The following is a 20,042-nucleotide window of genomic DNA, read 5'->3' as shown; positions in this document are numbered from 1 at the left end:
AACTCACCTGTTGCAAATTGCCTGAACTAGAAGGCATTTTTGGATTGTCATTACTAGCACTTTCAAACCAAGATGCTTCATCGCATAGAAGATCTTGTGGGGCAGCATCTTCAGCCTTTATATTGAGAAATTTAAACTCGGTGTTTGAGGAATGTGAGGCAGCACACAGATTATAGGAATGAGGCAAAGTCCTTTCACTGTAGTTTGGGAGAACTCCAGGTACAGTCTTGGAGCAGAGACCAGGCTGAAAGTAGCCCTCAGTGGCGGGTCTGGAGGAGCGTCGCAGGCGCAAGGCAATTGCCAGAATCACTGCGAGGAGGAAGAGCACAGAGATCAAGGCCAACGCCACTACTAGATAAAACTGTAGCTCCGCCTGAGGGTCGGAGGGCGTGGGGCGGTCGCTAAGGTCAGGTTGTATCTCTTGCAAGCTATCCGCAATGATTAGGTGCAGCATGACGGTGGCTGAAAGAGATGGCTGTCCTCCATCACGCACAGCGACCAGCAGGCGCTGGCGGGCCGCCTCCCTGTCACCCAAGGCACGCGCTGTGTGCACCTCACCCGTGTGCAGCCCCAGGCTGAAAAGCCCAGGCTCGCTGGCCTGCAGCACGTGGTAGGACAGCCAGGCGTTGTGTCCTGAGTCTGCGTCCACCGCCACTACCTTGGTCACCAGGTAGCCAGGCTCTGCGGTGCGTGGCACCATATCGAAGAGGGCAGAGCCCTCGGACCCCAGAGCTGGGTACAGCACGCGCGGCGTATTGTCATTGAGGTCGACCACCAACACGCGCAGGCTCACATTGGCGCTGAGAGCCGGTGAGCCCTGGTCGCAGGCCTGCAGCGTGAGCTTGAAGGCGCTCAGCTGCTCGTGGTCGAAGGCGCGCTGCGCGAACACCACCCCACTCTGCGCGTTTACGGACACGTAGGACGACAGCTCATGCGGCTCCAGATCACTGGCCACTATCGAGTAGGAGACATGGCCATTAGGTCCCAAGTCGGGATCCGAGGCGCTGACTTGCGCAATGGAGGCTCCTGGCAGGTTGTTCTCAGCTACACGCACCATGTAGGAGGCCTGGTGGAAAACTGGAACGTTGTCGTTGACGTCAAGTATGTACAGAGTGATGGTCTTGCTGGAGGAAAGTGGTGGATTGCCTTTGTCAGTAGCTGTGATGGTCACATTGTATTCTGGGATCTGCTCCCGGTCCAGGGCTCCATCTGTCACCAACCTGTATGTGTTTTTGGTATCTTGAACGATTTTAAAGGGGAACTTTCCTTTCAGTTGGCATAGGATTTCTCCATTAAATCCAGAATCTAGATCATGTGTTTTGATCAGGGCAAAAGCAGTCCCCAGCTCAGCATCTTCTGGTATATGTTGGGATTCAGAAGCCACGGTTATCTCTGGGGCATTATCATTTTCGTCCAAAATATCGATTTGTATTTTACAATGTGCAGTGTGATGTCCACCATCCTTTGCTTCCACCCCAATTGTGAAGCGCTCTCTCTCTTCAAAGTCCAGTTCTCCAATAGTGGTGAGTTCCCCCGTTTTACTATCCAACTTGAACAGTTGTCTCACTGCCTTACCAGTATTGATGAAGGCATAGGTGATCGCGGCATTGAAGCCCTCATCCAGGTCAGTGGCCAGCACTCTTAATACCGAGGAGCCAGCAGGCAGGTTCTCTGCAACACTGACCCTGTACATGTCCTGAGTAAATACTGGGGGGTTGTCGTTTGCATCTGCGACAATTACCCTGATCTGGGTGGTACAGCTTCTAGAGGGCTCGCCCCCATCCACAGCTGTGAGGACCAGGTGGTGATGTGGCTGCTTTTCCCTGTCCAGGGGTGCTTTCAGTACCAGCTCTGGGTACCTACTGCCATCCAGGTTCTCCTTCTGAGTCAAAGAGAAGTGCGGATTAGGGCTGAGGTAGTACTGCTGCAGCGAATTGACACCTACATCAGGATCTTGCGCAGATTCCAGGGCAAAGGTGGCTCCAGTGAGCGCCAGTTCGCTGATTTCCAGCTCAGTGGTATTTTGGCTAAAGGTCGGTGGGTTGTCGTTAATATCCTGGATCAGCACAGTTACATGAAAAAAGTTGAAAGGCTTTTCAGCAACCATTTCGAATTCCAGAACGCACGCCGACTTCTTGCCACAAATCTGCTCTCGGTCTATACGGTCGCTCACAAGTAAGTCCCCGTTTTCGCTATTCACGGTAAAGAATTTCTTCTCTGCACTAACCCGCAGGTTCCGAGTAGGCAAATCCCCCACGCCAAGCCCCAGGTCCTTGGCGAGGTTCCCTACCAGCGAGCCCCTGTCCAGCTCCTCCGGAATAGCGTAGCGGATCGGTTCGGACGGCGCTTGGCCTAACAAAGACAGCAGGAAGAGAAACAGCATTCGCCTCCGCCCTGCTGGGCCCCTCCATCCGGAGCTGTTTCCCATCTCACTCTCTGCGCCTGTGCCTTTCTAAATCCGAGGAGAGGAGATCTTTAAATAATCCCAAGAGTTGTCTGGGCAGGACCAACTGCTTGCTTTGTCTCGTTGCGTGGGTTCTCTAATGATGTCTCCGCTTCAGGAAGCCGGCTAAAGAGTGCACTTTTCTTCCGAGTCGGCTGCGGCGGGAGGAGCCAATGCTTTGCACAGCACTAACCGGCAGCGGCACCCTGCGCCTCCGCTGCAGAACTGCAGTAGTGGTGACTAAATGAGCTTCAAATGGGCCAGTTAGGAAAAATATCTGCAGCGTACTGATAGTGACACTCAGTGACACTCATCCTTCCCATTTTAAAAGGACTTTTGAAAAACATTAAAATATTTACTACATCTTTAGTCTGTTTCTTTTAATTTGCGCTTTATCCATCCAAATCAAGTGCCTTTTACTTGTCAAAGGGCAAAGACAATCTTGCTCAACCTCGTCATGCTTTTAGTTTACATTTTCATGAAATGGTCATAATAACATCTTCTCTGCTTACTTTAGTAGAAATGAGGACCAAATAATACATAGAAAATCATATAAATGAAAGCTATTTTTGGTAATGGTGTAGTATAAAAATGCTTGAAATATCAACTTCATGTGTACTGTTACTGCATTCCATTTCCTTTTCTTCTAACTTTTAAAAGTTATAATCTCATAGCTTTTAGTTTTATTCTATCTTTTACTTTCTTTTCTTTTATCTTTATCATATTCCCTCAAAAGAAGTTCTACGTAATAAGGAAATGATTGCCCTTATAAAATAAAAGTATAGTAAGAAGCAAGAGGGTGTCTTTTCCTTTGTTTCCAAGTGTCTACTTTTAATTAAATAAGTATGATTGAAAACATTTTTTCTATAGAGGTGGGATCTCACTATGTTGTCCAGGCTGGTCTAGAACACCTGGTCTTAAGCAATCCTCCTACTTCAGCCTCCGAAAGTGCTGGGGTTACAGGCACGAGCCACCCTGGCCCAGATAAAAAACTTTTACAAAGGATGTTTTTACATACTACATCACAATGGTCCTGAATTATACTATTTCTTTTCAAGTAGCCTAACGATGATGAGTTATTAAGATTGGGGCATGAATTGTGAGTCTTTATAATTACATTATTTGATTATGTAAGTAATCCTTCTGTCCACTTTTCCTTGGTTTTCAGGTTATCATCTGATCATCCCACCCTTTTGTTACTTACACTTTTCCCTGGTCAATAACATGCCATTTTCCATATTTCTGACAGGTGTCAGGCAATTTCAATTCCACTTCCAAACTAGAAAATCTTCCTAAATAATGTTAACCTTACATAATGTATTGTTATTCTAAAACTAGGCAGGTGTGCAGCAATAAGCAAAGAGTTCCACATTGAACTCCCTTATAGTGGAAAAGCATTATAGCATCTTAAACTACTCATGGCATCCAGAATTCTAGACAGCCACTCACTGGCACCTTTATACAAACATTAAAAACATAACTGACTCAAGAATTTGCTCCAAAACATGCCAAGACTAGTTTCTTCCAACATACTGCCAAGTGTTTATTGTATGAACACTTGAATTAGTATGGAAAATTATCCTTCAGAGCACATATCAAACTAAAGATTCAGATACTTAAAACTATATAGTATATATAGTGCATACATTCAGAATGTACGGATCAAGTATTTTATAAAGTCTATTAGTAGTTTATAGAGAGTTTAAAGATATTTTTCCATTGCATACAAAAAAGTTAACTCAGAGGAAACGTACCCAAATCTATAACCTTTACTTTTTCCCAAATACCCTACTCTGAGAAGCATATAACATTTTCTTAAAAAAAGAAAAATGGAAAAGCAAATTTTCACATAGGAGTGAATGATGTCAGCACCTATTATATAGATTCTCTTGTTACTCTTTGGATGCATTCACTATTCAGTGAGTCTGTACATTTTACATTTTGGTCAGAATGTCCATGTGTGTATGTGTCTATATAGGTGTATATATATATATGGACATTCTGACCAAATAAAAATAAATAAAAATCAAGTGGTCTTAAGTTCTTTAACGTGTCAATTAACCTTTCATGTGGTAACTTACTATCCCATTTGTAATATTTTATTACATTTTCCCCTTATTTAGTCATTATTTGAAGCTGATGTTCAAGGCATTAAAAGTACAAAATTTGAAAGATTAAGAATATTTTAATAAGAAGCATCTGAAAATCATCTTCAAATCGGATGCAGAAGGGAAATCTAGTAGTTCTTTCATTACACAAGACATCCTCCTGGAATTTGAGGCACATAGACTAGTATTTCATTAAGGCAAATGTATTAATTTAAGATGAGCACATTACTTAGAAATAAAATTTAAAAATTTGAACCATCCTTAAGTTGAATCGTTGTTTTCAAATACAACCTTAGACTCAAGTAATAAAGGATAATTGCACCTACACTTAAAGAAACACTAATATATTCAGTAGGTATCGATTCTAATAAGTGAACAGATTATCTATACTAGAAGAGCCACGTGTGTAACATATTTATATTTGTTGAATGCAGCAGTATGCATCTCTTTGGAGACTTTACATTACAGAATGAAGCCTAATTTTAAGGTTCCTTTACACTGACTTCTCCTCTCAACAAGCCCACATATCCAATAATTACATGGCTTAACACAAACTCTCCAGATTTTAGAATGCTACATGTTATCATCACTATAAATTCAATCTACTTTTCTGATATGTATGATGCAGAAATTCTCTGTACCTTTCCACTGGTTTATGTAAATACTGTAAATTGGTTCCTTAAACAAATTTCAGGTAGCCTAAAATGTCAGTCCTACACATTATCCTTTCAAAACACTTTCACTAATGGTGTCTAGGCAGATATTCAAAAGAGAACAAATACATCTAACAATCTGAGTTAATGAAACTTCTCTTCTATTAATAGAACTGCAGTTCCAATATAACAAAATCTTTGGGTAAAATGATTATATTTTATCACTTTCTTTGAAGGCATTTGTTTCACTTAAGTCTGCAGATATCAACTAGATTTCCCAAAACAGAATTTAAAAACAAATGGAGAAAGCATAAATTATCAAATCAAATCAAATAATCTCCAATACAGCAAATAATGTTTCACTATTTATGTAGCTAGCTGATTTTGAATACGACAGAAAAATGAAAGAGGAAGCAAATGAAAATGTTCCAGTCATGCTCATTGAAAGAGAAAACTAACCTGAACTCGTCGTTCTTCTTTGTTTGCATCTACCTTATCCGATATCAGAAGAGGCTCGCTTTTCCCACAACTCTCTTCACTAAGGAGTGTGTCTGCATAGTTGGGTTGGGGGAAGATCAGGTGACTCTTCCTCGAGTCTGCGGTGAGGGAGACCTCATGGGAATAGGTCTGCAGGAAAGCCTGAACCCCGTCCATGCCCACAAAGTGTGAGGCGGGCACACCTGCCAACGTGCTGCCTTCAGCCTGAAGCAGGCGTGAATTGTGCCAGTGTCTCAGCCTGAGCACCAGCAGCACGATGACAAAGGCTAGGAAGACACAGGAGACTGCAGCCACTGCCACCACAAGATAGAATGTGAGGTCCAAATCCTCAGGATCAGTGGGGGTCTTAATGCTGCCTAAGTCACCCAGGATGTCAGGGATCCTGTCGGCCACAGCCATGGTGAGCGTGACAGTGGCGGAAAGAGGGGGCTGGCCATGGTCTTCGACGGCCATCACGAGGCTCTGCTTGAGCGAGTCTCTATCCAGCAGGGCCCGTGCTGTGCGCACCTCACCTGTGTGCAGCCCGACCGTGAAGAGTCCAGGCTCACTGGCCTTAAGTAGGCGGTAGGACAGCCAGGCGTTCTGGCCTGAATCTTTGTCCACCGCCACCACCTTGGTTACCAGGTAGCCAGGTTCTGCAGAGCGGGGTGCCAGCTCCACGCCGGTGGAACCGTCTGTGGGGAGGGTGGGGTACAGGATCTCGGGCGTGTTGTCGTTCTGGTCCAGCACGAACAGGTTCAGCGACACGTTGCTGCTAAGTGGAGGGTTCCCGTTGTCTCTGGCTGTCACCCACAGCTGTAGCTCTCTCAACTGCTCATAGTCAAAGGATCTCAGTGCATAGAGGACACCGGTGTCAGAGTTTATGGAGACATAGGAGGACAAGGGTACCCCCTGAAATGTATCTTCCGCCAGGGAGTAGGTGATTCGAGCGTTGTCACCACTGTCGGGGTCATGAGCCATCACAGAGAAGATAGAGACACCTCTGGGGTTGTTTTCTGGGAGGGAGGTGGAGTAGGAGGCTTGAAGGAAGTTGGGTGGATTGTCATTGACATCTGCCACTTTCAAGAGGATGTGGTTTACTGTAGAGAGGGGTGGGGTTCCATGGTCAATGACAGTTAAAGTGATATTATAATCTGAAGTCTCTTCTCTGTCCAGGTGTCTAGTTGTTAATAGGTGATAATAATTGTCAACTGACTTTTCCAATTTAAAAGGCAGGTTCCTAGGAATAGAACATGCAATCTCACCATTTTCTCCAGAATCATCATCATGTACGCTAAACAGCGCGATTACAGTTCCGGGAAGACAGTCTTCAGAGAGGGAACCGGTGAGAGAGGTGAGGATTACTTCGGGGGCATTGTCATTCACATCCTGTACTGTGACCAGCACCTTAGCGCTGGCAAGAAGAGCGCCTCCATCCTGAGCTACCACTTCCATGAAGTAGAATCTGGATTCTTCATAGTCCAGTGATTGTATAGTTGAGATTTCCCCAAGGTTGGAATCAAGTTGGAATGTCTCTGAGATTTTGTCTTCTTCATTGCGAAAAGAGTAGGTCAGTTTCCCGTTTATTCCCTCATCTGGATCCGTGGCGGTTAGCGTGAGCAGCCGAGTGCCCACAGGTATGTTCTCTGGAACAGTCACGCTGTACTCGGATCGAGTGAACAGGGGAGCATTGTCGTTTGCGTCGAGGACCATAACACGGATGTGCACGGTGCCGGAGAGTACCGGGTCTCCGCCATCTAAAGCTGTGAGTAAGAGGTCGTGAACACTCTCTTTCTCGCGGTCTAAGGGCTGTTCCAACACCAGCTCCGGATACTTTTGCCCATCAGTTCCGCTTACCACATCCAGAGAGAAGTGCAGATTGGAGTTGAGCTGGTAACTCCGGAGGGAGTTCACACCCACATCCGCATCGCGCGCGAAGGGAAGCACTAAACTGGTTCCTGCAGCCGCATTTTCATTAACTTTTACTTGTAACTCTTCATCCCGGAAACGGGGAAAGTTATCATTAATATCGATTATTTCGACTTCTACTCCATAAATTTTCATTTTGTTCTCAACCAAGATGTTAAAGTTCACCACACACAGCGGGCTCTGAGCGCAGAGCTCCTCCCGGTCTATCCTGCTCGCGGTGACCAAGCTGCCACTGCGCGGGTTCAGGGCGAAAAGCTGCGTCCTACCTCTGGAGACGATGCGGACTCCGCGGTCTTCCAGCTCCCAGGGCTCCAGCCCAAGGTCCTTGGCGATGTTGCCGACGAAGGAGCCTTTGTCCAGCTCCTCTAGCACTGAGTAGCGGATCTGCCCGGATCCTGGCTCACATAGCGTCCCCAGGAGCGTGAAAAGCAGCCCCAGCTCTCCGCAGCCCCAGCACCTCGGTGGACTCCTCATTGTCTTCTCTCGGCCCAATTTTCTCCTAGTCCTGTTTCAGCCCGCTCCTTCCTTATTTATCTAAAGCTGATGGGTACATATTCCCTGACGAAAATTGGAGTGGAGGGTTGGCTTTTCGTAGGAGATTGTCTGGTCTGTGCGTGTTTAGTATGGAGGGAGCAGAGTCGGGTCACCGCTGCAGCTTCTTTCCCACTTTGGTCAACAGCGACGCTCAGAGTCCTAACAAGTTACTACACCAAATTCCTTTTTTATTTCTCCTTAGCTATATTTTTATTTCTAACAATGTTGCTGTATCCTTCATGATTAACTGTGTAGCATTGTTTATGACAGTTATGCTTTAATTCTGAAACAGCAACAATTCCACAATCCCTGAGATCAATATGATTATTAGATTCCAATACCTTACAAAAGTTTTATTTAATTCACCGTTGAGCCTATGTCCTTTATTTACCTCTTACCTATATTTAGTCCATTAAATTAGGATGTTCAAATTCTTACCTTTGTAGGATTCAAGATTTCATCTTTTTATTAGGATACATTTATAAAAACATGCTTAAGACTGCCAAGGAAACAAATCCAGTTCTTAATGCACCTTTCCAAAAAGGCCTACTGATTTATGTAAGTTATATTAGCTGTCATATGCAGAAAAAAAAAGATCTTTGTTACTTGTGAGGACCTCAGAAAGTTTCTGCACCATCTCAGACAGCGTTTGAGTTGGGTTAACTATGCATTTTTATGTTTTTCTTTTACCACGTTCAAATATTTGTAGTTTCAGTGACAATCAGTATAGCAACTGTGGAGAATGGGGCTTTATTTCAACATCCATGCAGGAAAGCATGACCAGATACTTATCATCGAGCAGCACTGAGTGGCCTTTCTATGTTGAGACAGATATTTAATACTATAATCTTTATACAGCAACAGAAATAGAAAAACCTCATGATTGAAAAAAAATGAACATTTCAGAAAGTCATTTAATTTAATGACACTTGTATAGAAAACTAAGAAAATAAAAAATTCTATATAATTAGGAAATTCAAAAGCAAAGTTTTAAGTTATATTTGGTAGAAAATGATGTGAGCATAGGTTGTAAGATTTTTCTCAATGTGCAATTTTTCTCCAGAGCAATTTGTTAATATCCATGTTAGAGAATGAGTTCTCACATTTGTTAAATGCACTCTTTGTAACAGACACCTCAGACCTCAAACATTGCCTATCCTTTAAAAATAGATTTGTGATTCCAAGACATTTAGCTTATCGAATCTTGGTCTTCAAGTCAATCGGACAATGTCCTACCCATGCCCTGTGTTTAACAAGCCATGCCATCATATAAAAGTCTTTCCTCTTTGGTTCCCAATTTCCAAGAACTAGTAAAATGAGGACTCTCTTGACTCTGAAGTACTATGGTTCTAAGAGGAAGTAAAACTAAAATTTGAATAACAAACAGCCTGAAAGTGAAAGAAATTGCTTAAAATCCCAATAGTAACAAACTTTCAGAGAGAAGTAGTGTAAAGATGAGGAAAAAAATGAAGTACAGTGCAGAATCTCATGCAGTAAAGGTTTGCAATTATGGGTAAATAAATCTCACACTTCAGACAGAAAATCCTTAAAGTTCAGTTAGATAAGATTAAGATAATTAAGGCGCAACATTGACCAAATCCGACTCACAAATACGCAATAGAACTTCCTACCCAAGTTAGGTGATTTGCTAAGAAGCAATAAAGCCAGAAGTGAAAATAAATGAATTAGAGCTCACCTTTAAACTAGTATCTGAGGGAAAGGGGACCCCAGCGTCTCCAGGATTTGCTTTTGGTTCCCAAGAGGGATTGTCACAGAGGAGATCTTGTGCGGAAGCCACTTCTGGGGTCACGTTGAGAAAATTAAACTCTGTCTTGGCTGTTTGTGAAGCAACACACAGATTGTAGGAATAGGGCAATGTTCCCTCATTGTAATTGGGGAGAACCCCAGGTCCAGGCTTGGAGCTGAGACCAGGCTGAAAGCAGCCCCAATCCTCTGCCCTGGAAGAGCGTCGCAGGCGCAGGGCGACAGCCAGAATCACCGCGAGGAGAAAGAGCACTGAGATCAAGGCCAAGGCCACCACCAGGTAAAACTGCAGTTCCGCCTGAGGGTCAGAGGGCTCCGGGCGGTCCCTGAGGTCTGGCAATACCTCCTGCAGGCTATCCGCGAAGATTAGGTGCAGCGTGGCGGTGGCGGAGAGTGGCGGCTGTCCTCCATCACGCACGGCGACCAGCAGGCGCTGGCGGGCCGCGTCCCTGTCGCCCAAGGCACGCGCTGTGCGCACCTCACCGGTGCGCAGCCCCAGGCTGAAGAGCCCGGGCTCGCTGGCCTGCAGCACGTGGTAGGACAGCCAAGCGTTGTGTCCTGAGTCTGCGTCCACCGCCACTACCTTGGTCACTAGGTAGCCGGGCTCTGCGGCGCGCGGCACCATATCGAAGAGTGCGGAGCCATCAGGTCCTAGCGCGGGGTACAGCACCCGCGGCGCATTGTCGTTGAGGTCGCCCACTAACACGCGCAGGCTCACGTTGGCGCTGAGCGCAGGCGAGCCGTGGTCGCGGGCCTGCAGCGTGAGCTCGAAGGCGCGCAGCTGCTCGTGGTCGAAGGCACGCTGGGCGAACACCACCCCGCTCTGCGCGCTCACTGACACGTAGGATAAAAGCTCCTGTGGCTCCAGGTCGCTCGCTACAATAGAGTAGGAAACTTGGCCATTGGGGCCCAAGTCAGGGTCAGAGGCACTGATCTGAGCGACGGAGGCGCCAGGAGGATTGTTCTCTGCCACGTGAACCATGTAGGAATTCTGCTGGAAAACAGGTGCATTATCGTTGATGTCGGAGATGTGCAGGATGACAATTATGCTGGAGGAGAGGGGCGGCTTGCCGCCGTCGGTAGCTGTGATGGTGAGATTGTATTCCGGGGTCTCCTCCCGGTCCAGGGCGCCATCTGTCACTAGTTTGTAGTAGTTCTTTGAGGAAGATTTCAAAATAAACTTGGCATTTCCCAACACCTGGCAGTAAACTTCTGCATTTTCTCCAGAGTCTCTGTCTCTCGTTTTTATCAAGGCGATGATTGTTCCTGGTGGCGAATCTTCTGGTAGGGGAGTAAATACTGAAGTCACAATAACTTCAGGTGCACAATCGTTCTCATCAAGAATCTCAACTTGGATAATGCAGTGGGCTGCTAGATCTCCAGGATCTTTTGCTTCGATACTCAGAGTGTAACTATTTGCAATCTCAAAATCCAAATCATCCTTTGTCTTGATTTCTCCTGTTTTTTCATTTAAGTTAAAAAAGTGTTTCACTTGTTCGTCCACATTATGAAAGGAGTAGGTGATCTCCGCATTTATGCCTTCATCCTTGTCAGTGGCAGTCACTTGAAGCACAAAGAAACCTGGGGGCACGTCCTCCCTCAGGGTGACCCTGTAAACATCCTGGCTGAACACCGGAGGGTTATCGTTGGCATCTGTGACTTGGATTAAGATTTGGGTCCTGCCACTTTGAGGTGGGTCTCCACCATCCAAAGCTGTGAGGACCAGTTGATGGAAAATGTGCTCTTCTCTGTCCAGAGAATGTTTTAGAATTAACTCAGGATATTTACGTCCATCTGGAGTCTGTTTCTCAGCGAGATCAAAGTATTCGTTGTCATTAAGGTGGTATCTTTGTAGTGAATTAGGACCAACATCTGAATCCAGGGCTGGGTCAAGTGGAAATGTTGTACCTGGCTTAGTGGATTCGACAATTTTTAAATCAATCTTACTCTGTTTGAATAGTGGGGTATTATCATTTATATCCTGCACAATTACTGCTATGTGGAAAATATTTAGTGGGTTTTCAGCTACAGTGTCGAAATCCAGAATGCACAGAGACTTCTTCCCACATATCTGCTCTCGGTCTATTCTGTCACCCACAAGTAAGTCCCCGCTGTCTGGGTTTACTGTGAAATATTCTTTCTCTGCGCTAATCCGCAGCTTTCGGGCCGGCAAGTCCCGGACGCTGAGCCCCAGATCCTTGGCGACATTTCCTATGACCGAGTTTTTGGCCAGCTCCTCTGGAATTGAATAGCGGATCTGGTCTGGGAGAGCTCCGGGAAACAAAGACAACAGGAAGGGTAACAGTACCTGCAGCCACTGCACCAGCCTGCGCCTCCCTGCACTCGCCTTCATCCTCTGTCTCCCTCCGGCTCCCTTTGCTCCTTTGCCCGTAGGAGAAATAAGCCTTACGTGGATAGCAGAATTCCGGCTAAGCCTTCCGTAGATGGCAGAATCCGGGCTAAGGTTACTTTTCCTGCTTCTGTTTTCTGTTTCCAAATCTATATTGGCCTCCTCTGTGTGGTTGGTTTGTGCAGGAAGTTCCCCTCTAAGAGACTCCCAAGCGCTTCTGTGCTATCTGCTCTTCGTTCTTTTGACCGACAGCGACGCTCAAAGGTTTCCTCAGGAAACTGCACCAACGACTTGTAAATGTTTGCTACGAACTTTTTTTCTTTTCTTTTCTTTTTTTTTAATTTATAAAGTCTTTATTTGTTTTTAAATAGGTGAAAAATTCATATAGTTCCAAATTCAAAAGGTGCATTCAGCCTAGGTTTTTCACTGCTTTTATCCCGGCTTTTGATAAGAAGAAATGCTTTCACAGGGAAAGGAGTGTTAATGTTTCTTGGGTATCCTTCCAGAGACATGTTTTGTATAGTGCAATAGATTTTTATAAATGTTCTGTCTCCCTTTTTTTTGACTATTACAAAAGTTTATTTAACAGAAAGTCTAATATGAAAATGTACATGACTTAATTTTTACATCATAGTAAAACAGGCTCTATGGAGAGAGGACATGGGTTTCTCCGCTGAACAGCCATTATTTATACTCGTTCCAAGGCTTCTAACATGATGATACAAATTATTCATATTATCACCGTTCCAGTATTGTTCTGTTGTCCACTAGTCACCATCTCCACACATTCATCTATCACAAGATTCATAAAGGGATCAAATCCCTGCAATATTCCTTGGACATGTCTGCTACCATTTAATTTCAATGATAACTTCTTGTCCATAAATTTTTTCAACTCGGGAGGGCGAGCTTTGCTCATGATGGCTACTCTGCGGTCACACAGAGCTCTGTCTCCCTTTTTTACACTAATGTAAGCATACAACATACCATGTTCTGCACATTGCCTCTTTATTTGTTATATCTTAAAGATTATATCAGTACACAGAGAGCTTTTCCTAGGCTACTAGATAACTATATCATGAACTCCATAATATGAATATACAACAATTCATTTACTCAAAATTGTTATTTGCTAAAGGAAACCCACTGCCCATTCTAACACATTTTAAAAAATTTAATTTTAGGTTATACATTATCTGCTACTTTCCTAGACCTTTAAAACATGGGCCACTCTCATTCTGGAATATATTCCTAATGCCACGTGAATATGCTTAACACAGTTTCAGGCCAATTGAGCATTTCCAAATTACATCTTATGGCTTAATTACTTCAAACAATCTCTCCTCAGATGTGAGTTGTCTCTCAACATTCACTTGTTATTTCCACTTCCTGCTCCCCAAGCCAGGTAACTACATCATATCATATTCCAGTTTACTCTATGTATTGCACCAGAACTTTCTATGAATACAAAACCATGTAGAAACTAAAACTCTCCTTTGTAAGTCAAACTGAGGCATATTCCACAGTCTATCGCTACAACTTTCAGTTAACAAATTACACTAATTTGTATAAGCATATGCATTCATGAACTTTGAATTAACTCACAGAACTAAATGAAAGCACAAAGAACAAAGGAGTTGCATATCCCCTAAACACAAAATATTTCCCCCCATATAAAATAATCCCAGAGCCACACAGTAAAATATCTGAAAGCAATTTGTAGGAATAGGGATGAGGCCAACTTACTAAGCAGTACAAATCATATCAGTCCAGAACCCAAGTTACTCAACTTTTGCCAGAGGTTCACATGATGAAAAGTCTCCAGAAACTTACATTTTCTTTCAAAATCAAGACAGTCTCAGTAGTGACATCATGACAGACAATTTAAAAATTATTAAAGTTACTCCTACAATTTACTTAAATATGAGTGAAATTAACTGGGAAAAATTTCTGATAATCACAGGAGTGCACCAAAGGAATCATCCATAGTCACTGCTAGTGCATCTCAAAATAGCAACAACAAAATGTTTGAAGTATACCAGTCTGTTAAAGTTATATCTAAAAGTTAAACTCATAAATTGCCAGTATTTTTAAATGGACATTTCCTAATTATAATGCAAAATACCCTTTCAAGGAAGGAAAAGTAAACTTCAAGCAAAGCATGTACAGTGTAAAAACAGAAAATTTAAAAACCCTCAGTCCAGAGCCAGCAATAGCTTCATGAGAAGGAATAATGTAAATGTGAATTTACATAATCGCCTTCTATTTCACGGGTCTCTTGTATCTTTTCAGTAACACCTAAGGGAAAGAATATTTATTTATTTATTTATTTTATTTTACTTTTTTAGAGACAGAGGCTTGTTCTGTTGCCCAGGCTGGAGTACAGTGGTGTCATCTCAGCTCATTGCAACCTCCGCCTCCGAGGTTCAAACAATTCTTATGCCTCAGCCTCTCGGGTAGCTGGGACTACAGGCACGCACTGCCATGCCTCGCCAATTTTTTGTATTTGAGTAGAGACTGGGTTTCACCATGTTGCCCAGACTGGTCTCGAACTCCTGTGCTCAGGCAATCCACCCTCCTCAGACTCCCAAAGTGCTAGGATTACAGGTGTGAGCTACCACGCCCAGCTGGGAAAAGGAAATTTAAGGAAATGAGGTGGCTTAGAGTTGTAAAATTGGAAAATTCTTGTTGTAACTACAACTGAATGAAGACCAAAAAGGATAGCTAATAAACATTTTTTGTGTAGTAAATACTATTGGTTATTATTGAAAGGTCATCCACCGCTCCTCTTTAAATAAAAGAGGTGCCTTTATTTGATATATTACATACATAATTGCAGACATTTACACAACTCTGTGTCTATATTTCAGCATGGTATGATCTATTATAAGATTGACTCACCTGAAGATTAGGGTCTCCTTTTGTTTCAAGTAAATCCTGAGTTATAAGAAGAGGCTCACTTTTCTCACAGCTCTCCTGGCTGATGAGCGTGTCTGCATAGTTGGGCTGGGGGAAGATCAGGTGACTTTTCCTCGAGTCCGCGGTGAGGGAGACCTCGTGGGAATAGGTTTGCAGGAAAGCCCGAACCCCGTCCATGCCTACAAAGTGGGAGGCAGGCACACCCGCCAACCTGCTCCCTTCAGACCGAAGCAGGCGTGACTTGTGCCAGCGTCTCAGCTTGAGTGCTAGAAGCACCATGACAAAAGCCAAGAAGATGCAGGAGACAGCGGCTACTGCCACCACGAGATAGAGTGTGAGGCCCGAGTCATCTGGCTCTGCTGAAGGCTTGAGGCTGCCCAAGTCAGCCAGGACATCTGGGATGCTGTCGGCCACAGCCACAGTGACTGTGACAGTGGCTGATAGAGGGGGCTGGCCATGGTCCTGGACGACCACTACCAGAATCTGCTTAAGCGCGTCTCTGTCCAGGAGGGCCCGTGCCGTGCGCACCTCGCCTGTGTGCAGCCCCACTGCAAACAGTCCCGGCTCGCTGGCCTTGAGCAGGTGGTAGGACAGCCAGGCATTCTGGCCTGAGTCTCTGTCCACTGCCACCACTTTGGTCACCAGGTAGCCAGATTCTGCGGAGCGGGGTGCCAGCTCTACTCCAGTGGAGCCATCTGTGGGGAAGGTGGGGTACAGGATCTCAGGGACGTTGTCATTCTGGTCTAGCACAAAGAGGCTCAGTGACACGTTGCTGCTGAGTGGAGGGTCTCCACTGTCACTGGCTGTCACCAGTAGCTGCAGGTCTCTAAACTGCTCATAATCGAAGGAGCGAAGTGCATACAGGATCCCAGTGTTGGAGTTGATGGAGACATAGGAGGACAGGGGTGCACCCTGGAAAGTGTCTTCGGCCAGGGAGTAAGCGATTCGGGCATTGTCACCACTGTCGGGGTCTTGAGCAGTCATAGATAAGATGGAGGCTCCTCTGGGGTTGTTTTCAGAAATGTAGGCAGAATAGGAAGCATGAGGGAAAGTAGGTGGGTTGTCATTGATGTCCATCACCTGCAGTGAAATATGAGTTTCTGTAGACAGTGGAGGAGTTCCCTGGTCAGTGGCAGTTAGAGTGATGTTATATTCTGAGACTTCTTCCCTGTCCAGTGTTGTGTGTGTCAACAACCGATAATAATTTCCATAGGTCTTTTCAAGTGTGAATGGTAGATTATCTGGAATAGAACATGTGACGAGGCCATTCCCTCCTGAGTCACTGTCATGCACATTGAAAAGTGCAATTACTGTACCCGGGGAAGAAGTTTCCTGGACTGAGCTGGTGAGAGATGTAACTGTGACTTCTGGAGCATTGTCATTTACATCCAGAACGGTCACGAGTACCTTGCTTCTGGCTCGAAGACCAGGCCCATCATGGGCTTCCACATCTATGTCATAGAATCCAGAGTCTTCATAATCTAGATCCCCCAATATTGTTATATCACCACTCAGAGAATTCAACTGGAATAGCTGGGATATTTTGTCTCTTACTTTCCGGAAAGAATATGTCACGTCTCCATTGGCTCCTTCATCTGGATCAGTGGCTTTTACAGTAAGTAGCCGGGTGCCTACAGGAACATTCTCACGAACGCTTACGTGGTACTCGGGCTGAGTGAACGCGGGAGCATTATCGTTGATATCCACAACTATTATGAGAATCCTGGTAGTACCAGAGCGAACCGGGTCACCTCCGTCGAAGGCGGTGAGAACCAGGTGATGAACCGCCTCTTCCTCGCGATCTAGAGCGCGTTCCAGCACCAGCTCTGGGTACTTAATCCCATCGGCCCCGCTTTGCACATCCAGGGAAAAGTGACCGTTTGCGTCGAGCTGGTAACCCTGCAGGGAGTTTACCCCTACATCTGGATCAAAAGCTTCAGGAAGAGGAAATCTTGCCCCAGGATTTTCATTTTCAGCAACTTTTATTTCCCTCTGTTCCGTCCCAAAACCGGGCGGGTTATCATTAATATCGATTATTTCCACCTCTACCCGCAAAATCTTCACTGTATCTTCTAGGAGAATCTCCAGGTTTGTCACACAGTTTGGAGATCTGTCGCAGAGCTCCTCCCGGTCTATCCTGCCCGCGGTGACCAAGCTGCCACTGCGCGGGTTCAGGGCGAAAAGCTGCGTCCTACCTCTGGAGACGATGCGGACTCCGCGCTCCGCCAGCTCCCGGGGCGCCAGCCCCAGGTCCTTGGCGACGTTGCCCACCGCTGAGCCTTCTTCCTGCTCCTCAAACACCGAGTAGCGGATCTGTTCGGCCCTGATTTCCCCCACAACCCCTATTAGAAGGCAGATCTGGAGCAGCCGGGTGGCGTCTGGACGAGTAGGAGGCGCCGCCATTACAACCCAGCTGCGGAGTCGCCTGTGCTTCGGTTTTCCTTCTGTGGAGGCCTGAGGAGCCCCAGGAGCTTCTAGGTCCAAAATAAAGTGTATTCACAGCCGGAGATCCCAGAGCTTCAGCTTGAAGCTTTCATAAAGCTCCAGAGCCAGTGCTTTGTGCTGCAGAAATCTTGTGATTCTGATTCAATTTCTGGTTTGTCTTTTCCCCCTGGTTGGTGAACAGCGACACCCAGAGTCTTAACCTGTTCTGCAATTTATTCTTGGCAAATAAAGTATATATTTTATACTTTTCTATTCCTATTTCTCCCAAGATAATAAAAGTCAAATTCCTGTTTTTGATTTGCAATGAAAATTCAAGGATAATCCAAATTTTCCTGTACAACAAACTTTATGAAGTTCTTTATTTTCTTAGAGAAAATATGACTTTTTGTGGCTAAGAATGTGCTCTCCCTCTTTTCAGTTTTCACAATATTCATCCCCACAGCACATTCTCAGTACAGAACATTGTGTGAGGGACATATTTATCCCTCCTAAAGACAAAGGTGGACTTGAAAAATGGAGGAGGGAGATAAGTGAAAAGACAGTGGGACAGGCGCTTGGAGGTCCAGCTTTAGTCCCAATTTATGCAGTAACAAGTTTCCTCTCACGAGCTGACCCTCTAGAACCTGGGACAATGCTTCAATACCCTTGCAATAAACCCACCTACTGTTCAAGAGTTAGCCTTACCCCTGTACAAATGAGATTGGCAAATATAATAATAGGTTTGGGAAGAGAATTTGCTCATTAATTTTGCATATAGTAGATTTTTAGTTACAAGCTATGCATATGACTATCTTGTTCACAATGTTTCCTCAATCTTTAGAACTATACTTCTCATAGAGTAGTACATTCCATGAAACCTTTCATTCCATGAAAGTTTTCAGTGTTTTAGGAATGACCAGTTCAAATGCAAAGCCTTAAACAATGGGTAAATAAATCTGCTCTTAAAAATACAAAAGAAATAAAAAGAAAAGTTAGACTGAAGAGCTATAAAGTGCAGATAATAGTTCAGTAATTTTTTCACATTTCACATTCAGTATTACTTCACTGTAATTCCTAACTTTAGCTGTCATCTTAGAAATAACCAGTAAAAGGAAATGTTTAGGTAGCTTAACATGGATTTTTATTACATGCACCATCACTTTCTTGCTTATGAATATTTAGAGTAATTTACTAATCTGAGAAAATTTGAGATAAAGCAGTACACCAGTTCTTAAGCTTATTCCTCACTTAATAGCAGTAGAAATGACTCATGCAAATGTGCATCAGCTATATAGAATTTAAAAACTCTCAGACTTCGAGTAGATTAAAGGCGTTTTTCACAATCTTAAAGACCTCATAAACTGCAGATGACTAAGAGGTGAAATAAGATGTTTGGAAATAAATTTGACAGTATGCATTCAAAACTCTCAAAATGTTTACAGATTTAATTCCTCAAAAATCTATACTAAAGAAACAAGAAGTATGGAAAATGCTTTATAAACCCAAATGTTCATTACATTCCTTGTTTCAATAGAGACAAAATAGAAAGAGCATAAAAATAAATAATTAAGGAATGGTTAAGAAAATTACAAAATATCATTGGCTGAAATTATAGAGTGGGAATAATACTGACCCAAAGTTAGTGATACAAATGTAAAATTGGACAATATCTGCTACTTGAGATGAGACAATCATTAACAGTCTTAATGATTGGAAGGCTGTGTTAAATACACATGTTTCTGCAAAAAGATACATTAGAATGTAATTGATGAAGATGAACATAAATTTTAACTTGGGAGGGAAGAACTATAAATACATTTATAAAGAGCTAAGAATAAGATGACTTGAAAATATAGTATCACATATGAACTAAGAAAAGGCACTGCTATTACTAAAGGTGTTAACATCTACGAAATAGGTCCATTTAGCAATATTTGCCAAACATACAGAAATGTCAACAGTAAAGGCTGAAAATCAAATTGCCAAGAATACTGAACAATCAAGAAAGCAACCTCCACCTATGTAATACACCCCTCTCCCACTAGATACCATCACTAGAACAATGAAAGACAACCAAAATTACCTATGCACCAGTGAGAAGAAAATGCAATATGTGATTTTTTTTGAGACAGGGTTTCACTCCCATTGCCCAGACTGGAGTGCAGTGGCATGCTCTTATCTCACTACAACCTCTGCCTCCCAGGCTCAAGCGATCCTCCTGTCTCAGCCTCTTGAGTAACTGGGACTACAGGCGCGTGCCACCACACCCAGCTAATTTTTGTTTTTATAGTAGAGACGGGGTTTCACCATGTTGGCTCTGCTGGTCTCAAACTCCCTACTTCAAGTAATCCACCTGCCTTAGCCTGGTTAAGTACTGTGATTAAAGGCTTGACTCATTACTCCCGACTGCAATAAATAAAATTTAAATAGATATGCAGAAA

At 44.0% G+C, this 20,042-nt stretch overlaps 1 protein-coding gene and 1 pseudogene across 10 annotated transcripts in view; both read right to left on the bottom strand.

Moving 5' to 3' along the window:
- Positions 1-20,042, bottom strand: part of LOC101029820 (protocadherin gamma-C4) — a 186,330-nt gene that overhangs the window by 142,494 nt on the left and 23,794 nt on the right. Inside the window, exons 1-2 of one of the 10 annotated variants that reach the window (XM_074380827.1) lie at positions 15,160-20,041; positions 14,469-14,556 (exon numbers count right to left, since the gene is read on the bottom strand). The exons of 5 other annotated variants lie outside the window; for them this stretch is intronic. In XM_074380827.1, the coding sequence (XP_074236928.1) occupies positions 14,521-14,556; positions 15,160-17,580 (2,457 nt within the window). In that variant the 5' untranslated portion in view covers positions 17,581-20,041 and the 3' untranslated portion in view covers positions 14,469-14,520. 4 more of the 10 variants (XM_010338162.3, XM_074380780.1, XM_074380799.1 and 1 more) reach the window with 4 other exon arrangements.
- On the bottom strand, positions 12,984-13,243 carry LOC120365343 (small nuclear ribonucleoprotein G pseudogene; annotated as a pseudogene).

Source organism: Saimiri boliviensis, chromosome 1 (genome assembly GCF_048565385.1).
Source record: "Saimiri boliviensis isolate mSaiBol1 chromosome 1, mSaiBol1.pri, whole genome shotgun sequence".
NCBI classification, from domain to species: Eukaryota; Metazoa; Chordata; class Mammalia; order Primates; family Cebidae; genus Saimiri; species Saimiri boliviensis.
Note: the sequence above shows the minus strand (reverse complement) of the source record. Positions and strands in the feature narration are given on the sequence as shown.